This window comes from Antechinus flavipes, chromosome 4, assembly GCF_016432865.1.
Source record: "Antechinus flavipes isolate AdamAnt ecotype Samford, QLD, Australia chromosome 4, AdamAnt_v2, whole genome shotgun sequence".
In the NCBI taxonomy this organism is placed as follows: Eukaryota; Metazoa; Chordata; class Mammalia; order Dasyuromorphia; family Dasyuridae; genus Antechinus; species Antechinus flavipes.
Window position 1 is genome coordinate 343928300 of NC_067401.1, and position 10750 is coordinate 343939049.

Genomic DNA, 10750 nt, shown 5'->3' on the forward strand with positions numbered 1-10750 from the left:
GGGAACTTTCTTCAAAGAGAGAAATCTTAGTTTGTCATAAAGTCAAGGCAACCTGATGCCAGAAATATTTTAATCTGCTCTTCCTTTTCAAGGGATCACATTGAACAAACATAACAGGATGCAAATTTACCCCCCCCCCCATTTCACCACACCCACACCCACCACCACCCCAATCCCAAGGGGAAAACAAACATACACATACACACACGTCCTACAGGATATGATAAATTTCCCTAGTTACAGTCAAAAGCAAGGGTCAGAAAACATGACAATAGTAAATGGGGGTTTATGGGAAAGATAAAGATGCTAATATATTGCCAGTGGGGCTGTAAAATGGTACAACCAGCCCTGGAAACCAATTTGGAACTATGCAAAGTGGCTAAAATGTCCCCTTTGACCTAGGGATTCTACTGCTAGGTTACAGATAAAAAGAAAGGCTCTAAATACTGCAAATAACACTTTTTGTTTTAGATGCCCTTCAGCTGATGAAAGACAAAACAAACTGTGATACATACATTGTTATGGAGGATTATCTCACTGCATGCTGGCCTTTTACCTGGTAAAGTGATATACAACTAGAAAGAAGAGTTTTGTCAATGGCTGCTCAATAGAGGTTAACACTTGAACTTATTCAATTGGATCCAACTCTTTATGACCTACTGGGTTACTGGAGTGGTATTTCTTTCTCCAGCTCATTTTACAGATGAGGAAACAGAGGCAAAAGATCGTAGTATCTTGTCCCAGGTCCATATCCACATCCAGTATCTGTGACCACATTTGAACTCAGGTCACCCTGATGCCAGTACTCTATCCACTGAACCATCCAGCTGCCCCGAATGTTAGTAATAGCTACTAATGTTAAAAACTTATCTATAGCAAGTCGGTTTCTAAGACTGTTTAAAAAAAAAAAAAGTAGGGTTTTGTTTATTTTTAGCATTTCCTAGCCTATGAATTCGGATTAAAGAGATGTGGAATCCAGAGTTCCCACAACACCCCTCCAGTAAGCTTCTTCAGGACAAGCATTATTATTTCATGTTTGCCTTTGTACCCCTATCATCTTGTTTTCATATTTTTTCCCTAGATCTATGATTTCATCTATGTAGAGAATTCCCTGAGGTGGAAATTCCTTTCATTAATGCAGACCTGTTAACACAATCTTAGAAAATTGCCGATAGACACTGAGAGCCTATGCACTTGGTATGAGTCACATTTTAAACTGAACTCAAGTCTTAACATTAAAAACCAATCCTACACTATGTATGTTAATAACAATTATTTATTTATTAAGAAACTACTCTGGATACAGTCATGGGATTACAGATTTGGAGCTAATCCAATTCTTTTTACAAATGAGTCAACCCTAATAAGTAACCTTTGTAGAGGCTTTAAGATTTGTACAGCACTCTACATATAGTATCTCACTTGACCATCACAACCACTCCTTGAAGTAAGTGCTGTTCTTAATCCCATTTTACAGATTAACAAACTAAAGTTAAATAAAGTTAAAGGACAAATTCAGGTTTAAAAAGTAGTATGAGAAGTGAGATTTGAACCAGTCTTCCTGATTTCAAGTCCAGTTCTGGGTGAGATGTGGGACTTTAATGAAGACTCTTAGATGGGAAATTCAAAACAATACTCATTCTACTGCCCTGGGGTGCCTCCCCCAAAATTTAAAGAAAAAAAAAAGACAAAACTAAAATCTGTCTTAAAGGAGCTTAAATAAACAAATAAGTAGAAATAAATAAAAATAAGCAATAAAACATTCTATGGGAAATAAACATATGTAACACGAATTAAACTTAGAGAAATTAAGAAAGACTTCGTGGGGCAGTTTCATCAATAAAATAAGGAAGGATTTCAAGTCTCAGATCTTCATAATCTATGGTTCCAATCCTTACTTAGGTATACCATTGTGTGCATGAAACACGGGCAATTACAAGAAGAGGTTAATAGTTTTAATTGTGGTCACACCCACGGGAGAGACAGAGTTTTAAAAGCTTATCCAAAGTTTCATCCCGTCATGAGAAAGGACACCCAGGAGAGTAGAGCAAAGCATCCTTGGGGTAAAAGGAGCAGCCCAGTTCTCCAGAAAGAGCCCGCCCACTCAACAAAAGAAGCCTAAGTAGCCTTCTCCATCATCTCTCCAGGGAGATGCTGCAAAGAAGGCAAGTCAACCCAGAGTGAAAGTGACTAACACCGACTCCAGACAAATAGCCCAAGTCATAGCCCAATACACACACTCCTACCCATTAAGGCAGTTTCAACAGGCGATAAATAGGTTTTCCCCTGGTCTTAAAACAGATGGCAAGTTCTTTCTCTTCATTTTCAATCCCCAAGCTCAGTCTAGGAATGCAACTTTCTCCCGGCAACAACACCCTCCCAGAGCAAAAGACAAAAGACAGCTAGTGCTCCGAATTCCTGGGGTCAGGATTACTAGCCCGGCCAAATGTTACAAAGTTAATGTAGCGCAACTCGCAGTGTACTCGGAGGAAGTGAATAAAGCGGCCGGCCAGAATCATGCTCGCTTGCTTTAGCTGTCTAATCAGACTTCTCATTCCTTAGGGTTGCTCCGGACAGGGTGCATTTACGAGGAGCGACCCGAGCCACCCACACAAAAGGTGCGTTGTGCCTCTAAAGGCCAGAACTAAAGCAACTGAGGCTGCTCAACTGAGGACTGCCGAGTCCGAGCACAGCCAGCCAGAGTCGCGGCTGGGCAAGGAAGGCCGGCACAGAAAAAAGTTTTGCCTAACTAAGGACCTGGGCGCGCTTTCTACTGCCCGCTGCCCCTCAAATAGCAAAGCAAGGGTTCCCAAGCACTCCGCAAACTTTGCAACCAAAGCTGCCAGCCTTGCCACCCCTTCTGCCCACCCTCAATACCACCCTCCCCCCCCCCCCAAAAAAAAAAAAAACCAGCTGGGAACTGGGGAAAGGCAGTTAGGAGACGTCTGGCGAACGAGGCGGTCTGAAGCCAACTTTTGCTTTTCGGTTCTCTTGGACAGCTGTTCCCTTCTGCCCCTGCGGCTGGGGACCCTTCCCCCAACCCCTCCGAAAAGGAAAAAGGCAGCCTGCCCTTCATCAAACATTGCACTCCATTCTTTTCCCAACTCCGCTTAGGACAAAATGCAAGCGTCCCCCAAAAGTTGTTTTCACCTTTAGTCCAATCCACCACTTGCTTGGGGCTCCACTTGGTCACGGGTTCCATGGTGAGGCAGCCTGGCTAAGGCTAAAAAGTCCTCTCAAAAGCGTCCGGCGCCCGCGTCCCGCTAACACCTCCTTCAGGCAGGGCTGATTCTGATCCTCTTGTATCCGGACTAAAGACTTCGCTCTAGACTGTCCATCGCGGTAGCTAGAACAGATAGTAACAGCAGGTACCGTCCAGTCCCGCACTACCACTCTCTTAGCAACCTCCCTCCGACTCCCGGGGCGGGCAAGCCCGGCCTCTTCCCCGACACACACAGACACAGCTGTGGAGCTCCTCCTCCAGCTGCCAACACGCCAGCTGCGGCAACTCCTCCTCCTCCTCTTCCTCCTCCTCCTCCTCCTCCTCTTTCCCCTCCTCCTCCAGGGGTACTCGGTCCGATCCCGGCTAGAGCTCCGGCCACAGCCGGGCCACTCTAAGACTGCCGAAGCCCTCTCACCGCTCCGGCAGCAGCTCCTTTCCACGCCGGAGCCCCACTGTCCAGCACCGCTCGCTTCCAAAGTTGTCACGACACGCCCTCCTCTTCCCGACTCCAACACCTCCTCTTTCTATAGTGGACGCTTATTGCCGCTCCCACCGCGCTGCGGGGTGCGTGTGTATATGTGTCTAATGGACTTAGTCCTGCTTCCCCTGAGTCCTAGAGTGGAGGAGCTCCTCTCTTTAGCCTTCCCGCCAGCAGGTTCCAACTCTGTAATCTCCCGGGTGCGCACATGGAAAAGAGGAGGAGGGGAGAACGCCGGTCTCGGGTTACACAGTTTCTACTCTTTCAGTTGCCAACAGGATAAGGGAACGAGAGTGGGGGCGGGGGCGGGGTGGCTTGAGTGAAACCCTGAGAGGGGGGAGGGGGGTCGCAAACCACCCAACTCTCCAGTTACTTTCCCTCTTTTTAGACTTTCTCACTCTCACCCTAAGTGGCAGTTCCTAAACATCATCCAGACTTCCAAACCCCGCCAGCCCTCATCCCGACACCGTGGTTGTGCTAATGTTTTAATGTGTCCTTGTTTTAATGGCCTTGGAAAATTAGAGCAGTTCTGCCTATCTGCATTTGAACAACAAACCACATACACGTATACACACGAACTGCATTGAATTCTGGTCACTTGAAATGCTTTTAGAAAGTATTGCGTTGTCATGGATGTTTTCTTAATTTAAAAGTATTCTAGTTCCAGCCAAAAATCGTTCTGTGGAAGTTTTCCTCCCCTTTACTTTGGCTCACGTGCTTCTCGTACCTCCTGTTCCTTAACAACCTCTGCTATCATCTCTCCTGACTGAAATCTTAGCCTTTTTTCTCCACCTTGGTCAGATGCCACCTCTTACACGAAGGCCTCTGTTTTTCTTCTTTCTTCTTCTCTTCCTTTCTTCCTTCTTCATTCTTCTTCTTCCTTTTTTTCTTCTTCAGTTCTCCTCCTCCTTCTAATCCTTCCTCTTCTTCTTTCTTCTTCCTCTTCTCCTCCTCCTCCTTCTTTTTCTTTCTTCCTTCTCTTTCTCTGTGTCTCTCACATTTTATATCTTTTATGGACAGACAAGGTAAAGTTAATGGAAAAAAGCATTGAATTAGAAGTCAGATCATAGCTCCAAAATCTGTCAAGCCAAAGCATTTATTTAGCACTTGCTATATACCAAGTTCTGTGCTAAGCATGGATTGTAAATACTAGCAAACAATACAATGAATTATTGTTATTTTAAAATCATGGTTATTTCTATGTGTTCTAGACCCACACTAAATGTAGAAATGGGAAGGGGAAGCAGAGAGTGAACATAGGCTAGTTCTTCTTAGAGGTGGTTCCACCTGTTTCCAGTTACCTCAATGCAATTTCCCTGAACAATTTGTAATATGTTGCATCCTACTTCCATCTCTCTATCGACCTTTGAGTGGGCAGCAATGAAAATCCTCTGGGACTCCAAGCAATACAGCAATATTTTGATATTATAATTAGCAAAAGGTTTTAAAGAGCCAATAGAAGCTCTGTGAAGTCAATCTGCTCTGCACACCTTTCACCAACCCAGAGTCAGTGGGAAGAGGAATCTTCAATCAAAAAATCTGAATTCACATCCTGCCTCTGATACATATATAGTGTGAAGGACTTTGGGCAATTGAGTTAATCTTCTGGGCCTCTGCTTCTTCTCATGTAAAATGTAAGTTAGACTACATGGCCTCTAAGGTCCCTTCAAGTCCTAGAGTTATTACCCTAACTCCTACCTGTTACCCTAACTTAGGGTAAGTTGTAGTAAGTTCTCAGTAAAATCCCCCTCCATCTTGGTTTTCTCATCAATATAAGGAGCTAAAAATCTACTAAGCAAACAAAATGTCTTGGTATTCCATAGTTAAGGACAGCTACCTCTACATGGATAAAGTTCTGGGCCTGAAGTCAAGAAGACTCATCTGACTTCAGATACCTCCTAGCTTTGTGACCCTGAGCAAGTCACTTCACTCTGTTTGCCTCAGTTTTCTCATCTGTAAAATGAGCTAGAGAAATAAATGGTAAAACACTCCAGTATCTTTGTCAAAAAAAAAATTTAAAATCCCAAATGAGGTCTCAGACTCAGAAATAATTTCATAATAATAGCCCATTGCTCACATGTGTTCATTAAGGACCCTCTCTTAATTCCTTGAGTCCTGAAGCATTTTCCTGGCTAATTAATATAGAGAAACAATTCATTCTTTCAGGTGCTTAAGAATATATAACCCTGAGTGGAAATTTCAGATTTTAAAACCTATATCTAGACTGTTATTCAGCTCTGCTCAACTGGGTGTTGGGGAAAAATGGATACCAAAGTATTTGCTGCTATATGCCAAGCCCTGTGCTAAGCATGGAGTGTAAAAACAGGCAAACAATAAAATGACCTATTTTTATTTTAGATAAGGTAGTGATGTGTGGAGTAATTATTTAAGAGAACACCTTAAAGATAATTTAAAATACAATTTAGACATGAAAGCAATCCAGCTATGAAACTGAGCAAGTCGTATATACACAGATTTCTGTCTCCTATGAAGAATTAAAATGGAGTGATTTGGAAGAATCAAGTGGAGATTTAAAAACAAAAATGCTAGAAAATTATAAAATTTAGTAGTAAACTGAAATTTTATCTTTCAGTTGAAAATTTTCCAGAGGCTTCAGGTCTTGATAAATGCTACTGGTCTGATGTTTGTAGTCCCCAGTTGTGATGTAAGTCAGACCAAATGGCCAGGCTATGCATAATTCCTTTTATGAAATGAAAGCAACAAAACAATTTGTTTTCTTGGAAATCTCATTTAATTTTTAGTTAAGACTCAAATTCAGCCTCTGAGCTATTACCCTGAGCAAATCACTTAACCTCTCAGCCTCATTTTTCTCATCTGTAAAATGGAATTAATAATAACAATTTCACAGGTTCAAATAAAGTAATATATGTAAAGTACTTTGCAGATCTTTAATCTTATCTGAAAATTTAAATTTAAAAAGAAAAAAAAAAAAAAAAAAAGGAAGCCAGGGCAAATGGTTAAAGTTCTAGGCACTTTAGAAGAGTTGGGTTCAAATCCAGCCTTAGACACTAAGACTTAGTCACTAACTATGAGACATTGGACAAGTTATAAGTGACTCTGAGCTTCAAGTTTCTTCATCTGTTTGTGTAAAAATTTATTGTGTTAAAAAAAAAATAATAATTACCAGTACTTATTTCACCAAGTAGTTATGAGGCTCAAGTGGAATACTAAATATAAAGTTCTTTCCAAATGTTAAACGCTACATAAATGTCATTATTATAAAAATCAAATTATTGTCTGCAACAGCTCAGAATAATTAGACAATTAATGAATTATTTTTCTATTTATACTTCCTGCCAGGAAAGCTACTTGTTAAAATACCTTTGATTGCAGGTGTTTGTTGGTAGAAATGATAGCTAAATTTGACTTCCAGATGGAAAATGCAGACTTGTGAAATCCAAATACAGTTTCATTTTTTTTTTTAATGGATACTAATAACTTGTAATCAAGCCAGAATCTCTTCGGTAGACAGGGTTAGATTTTTTTGTGTAATTGAAGTATAAACGAAAGTTTAATTCATGAATTTGTTAATTCTCTTTTCCTTGAACTGCTATCTGGATTGCCTTTTTAGCAATCAGGGGAAAAAATCCCACCCCCATACCCCCTAAAAAAAAAAAAAAAAGAAAGAAAGAAAAAGCTTTTAACACTTTATTAGCAACTCTTTTGTATACTTTCACATTCTACTTTGCATTATTATTAGTTATGAATAGAATCTGGTCTTCCCTACCGTACTCTCCCAAGGCCAAAGGTACTGAAACTCATTGTATTCCCCCAAACCCTAGAACAGTGAATTCAAGCAAAGACCTTGAATGCTCTGCCATGCAGTTCTCACTTTGCAATCTTTGCTATATAAGTTCCAGAATTTTATCTTTTGGCTGCCCTGAGTATGTAACATAGACACAATCAAACTGCTCTGTAATCAGCACAGCTTTGCTTGTTGCTCCAAAATACCCCTGCTTAAGGATTTAGCAAGGGAGGGGAGGGAGAGAGAAAAAAAGGAGGGAGGAGATTGAGGAGTGTTACATCGTTTTTTTCTTTTTTTAATATGCAAAAAAAATTAACAATCTTTTTTTTTTTAATTTTGAGTTCCACTATGTCCTAAATGCTTCAAAACATGCATATCTTTTGATCAGCAGTATTTCTACTGGGCTTATATCCCAAAGAGATCTTAAAGGAGAGAAAGGGACCCACATGTGCAAAAATGTTTGTGGCAGCCCTCTTTGTGGTGGCCAGAAACTGGAAACTGAGCGGATGCCCATCAATTGGAGAATGGCTAAATAAATTCTAGTATATGAATGTTATGGAATATTATTGTTCTATAAGAAATGATCCTCAGGATGATTTCAGAAAGGCCTGGAGAGACTTACATGAACTGATGGTAAGTAAAATGAGCAGAACCAGATCATTTATAAGGCAATAAGAGTATACAGTGATCAATTCTGTTGGACATGGTGGCTCTTTTCAACACTCAGATAATTCAGGTCAGTTCCAAAGATCTTGTGATGATGAAAGCCATCTACACTCAGAGGAAGAACTGTGGGAACTGAGGGTGGATCACAACATAGCATTTTCACTCTTTTTGTTGTTGTTTGCTTGCATTTTTTTCCTTTTGATCTGATTTTTCTTGTGCAGCAAAATAATTGTATAAATATGTATGCATATATTAGATTTAACATATATTTTTACCATGTTTAACATATATTGGATTACTTGCCATCTAGGAGAGGGAGTAGGGGGAAGGGGAGGAACTGGAATACAAGGTTTTGAAAGGGTCAGTGTCGAAACATTATCCATGCATATGTTTTGAAAATAAAAAGCTTTAATAAAAAAAAAAAAATGAGTTTCAGATCCTCTCTGTCCCTTGCCTTCCCCGATTGAGAAGGCAAACAATTTGATATAGATTATACATATGCACTTATGCAAAATATTTCTTCTAATTCATGTTTTGAAAAAAACACAGACCAAAAAGGAAAAAAAAAAAAAACAAGAAAAATAAAGAAAGCATATGGATAGCATATTTTATTGTAGGTCCTTAGGAATTGTCTTGGATCATTGTATTGCTGAAAGCTAAGTCATTTACAACTGTTGATCATACAATATTGCTATTATTATGTACAATGAAGTTTTGTTTACTTCACTTTGCATCAATTGATTTACATCTTTGCAGATTTTTCTGAAACTATCCTGCTCATCATTTTTAAAGCACATTAATATTCCATCTCGATCATATGCTACAACCTGGTTAGCCATTTCCCAATTGATAGATACCCCCTTGATTTCCAATTCCTTGCCATCACAACAAAAAAAGCAAGTAAAAATATATATTTTTTAATATACAGGTCCTTTTCCTTTTATTTTGGGAGGAATCTCTTTGGGATAGAGACTTAGAAGTGGTCTGGGTCAGAGATCCTTTGGGCATAGTTCCAAATGGCCTGTCAGAATGGTTGGATCAGTTCACAATTGCACCAACTTGTTTTTTTGTTCCAATTTTCCTACAGCCTCTCTAATTATCATTTGGATTTTCTCTCATATTAGCCAATTTATTAGGTGTGGGATCGTATCTCAGTTTTTTAGTTTGTATTTATCTAATCAATAGTGATTTATAGCTTTTTTCATTGACTATAGATAGCTTTGATTTCTTTGTCAGAAAACTGCCTATTCATATCCTTTGATCACCTATCAATTGGAAAATGACTTGTATTCTTATAAATTTGACTCCATTCTTTGCATATTTGAGAAATGATACCTTTATCAGAAAAATTTATTATAAATTTTTGTCATAATTATGATTACTGTGTATTTCCCTCCATCCTATTTTTCTCTGCTTAGACTTCCCTGTTTTTCTCTCTTCTTTCACCCTGTCCTTCCTCAAAAATTTTTGCTTCTGACCACTACTTCCAATTTGCCCTCCCCCTCCTCTTAAACCATTCCTCTCCTTCTTTCCTGTAGAATAAGATAAAATTTTATACCCAATTGAATATGTATATTGTACTGTATTTAGGCCTATTTTGATAAGAACAAGGCTAGAGAATTGTCTGCCAACCCACCTCCTCCCTTCATCTTCCTGTGGGATGATAAAGACCACTAACACAATCAAAAGTTCCAGTAGATGTACTGGAAAAAGGAAAAAAAAATATTTCTCATGAGAAAGAATGCACAGTCTCTGATACACAAAGCATGGATTGAGAGAGAGACACAAGCAAGAGGCAGTCCCTTTTTATTTCCTAATACGAGCTCCCCTCCCCACTCCTTGACTCTTTTCCCCATTGGTTGAGGTTTCCAAAGAGTGATTGCTAAAAATGTGAGGTAAGAAAGCCTGCCAACTATCAAATCCTTATTCAGGTAGGGTGTTTCCTACTCAATCCAGTTCCCAAGGAGCTTCCACTCATATTATTTTGGGGCAGTTAACGTCCACCATTATTTTTTTTATGTTCTTGTGGGTTTCAATTTTCTAATTTAAATTTCATTTCTCCAATCTAATTTTCATAACTATGGATAGCAAATAAATGCCATTTCTCACACACCCTTCACTATAAAAGGCACTTTTGTGCCTCTTTAATGTTAGAAAATTTGTCCCCTTCTCTCCCTTTTCCCTTCTTCCAGTGCATCCCTCATTCTTACCCCTTAATTTTTTAATATCTGATCAAAGTTGATTCACATCCATGCCTTCATTTTATGTATATGCCTTCTAACTGCCATAAATAATTTTTTTAAAAGTTCTTAGGACACTTAGAAGTGTCACCTTCTTATGTAGGAATATAAACAGTTTAATCTTACTGAGTTCCTTATGAATTTTCTTTCCTATTTACCTTTTTATGCTTTTCTTGAGTCTTGTATTTGAAAGCTAAATTTTCTATTGCACTCTGGTCTTTCCATCAGGAATGTTTGAAAGCACTCTATTTCAATAACAATCTATTTTTATCCCTAAAGGATTATGCTCAGCTATTCTAGGTAAGTGATTTGTGGTTATAATCCTAGCTCCTTTGCCCTCTGATGTATCATATTCCAAGCTTTCTGATTCTTTAATG

The 10750-nt window shown here is 39.3% G+C and overlaps 1 protein-coding gene across 1 annotated transcript in view; it reads right to left on the reverse strand.

Annotated features, from left to right (window-relative positions):
- CNKSR3 (CNKSR family member 3) overlaps positions 1 to 3469 on the reverse strand; it is a 102258-nt gene extending 98789 nt beyond the window's left edge. Inside the window, exon 1 of the mRNA XM_051997975.1 lies at positions 3151 to 3469. Coding sequence (XP_051853935.1) covers positions 3151 to 3202 — 52 coding nt within the window. The 5' untranslated portion in view covers positions 3203 to 3469. The remainder of the gene's footprint in view (positions 1 to 3150) is intronic.
- Between the last annotated feature and the right edge of the window lie 7281 nt (positions 3470 to 10750).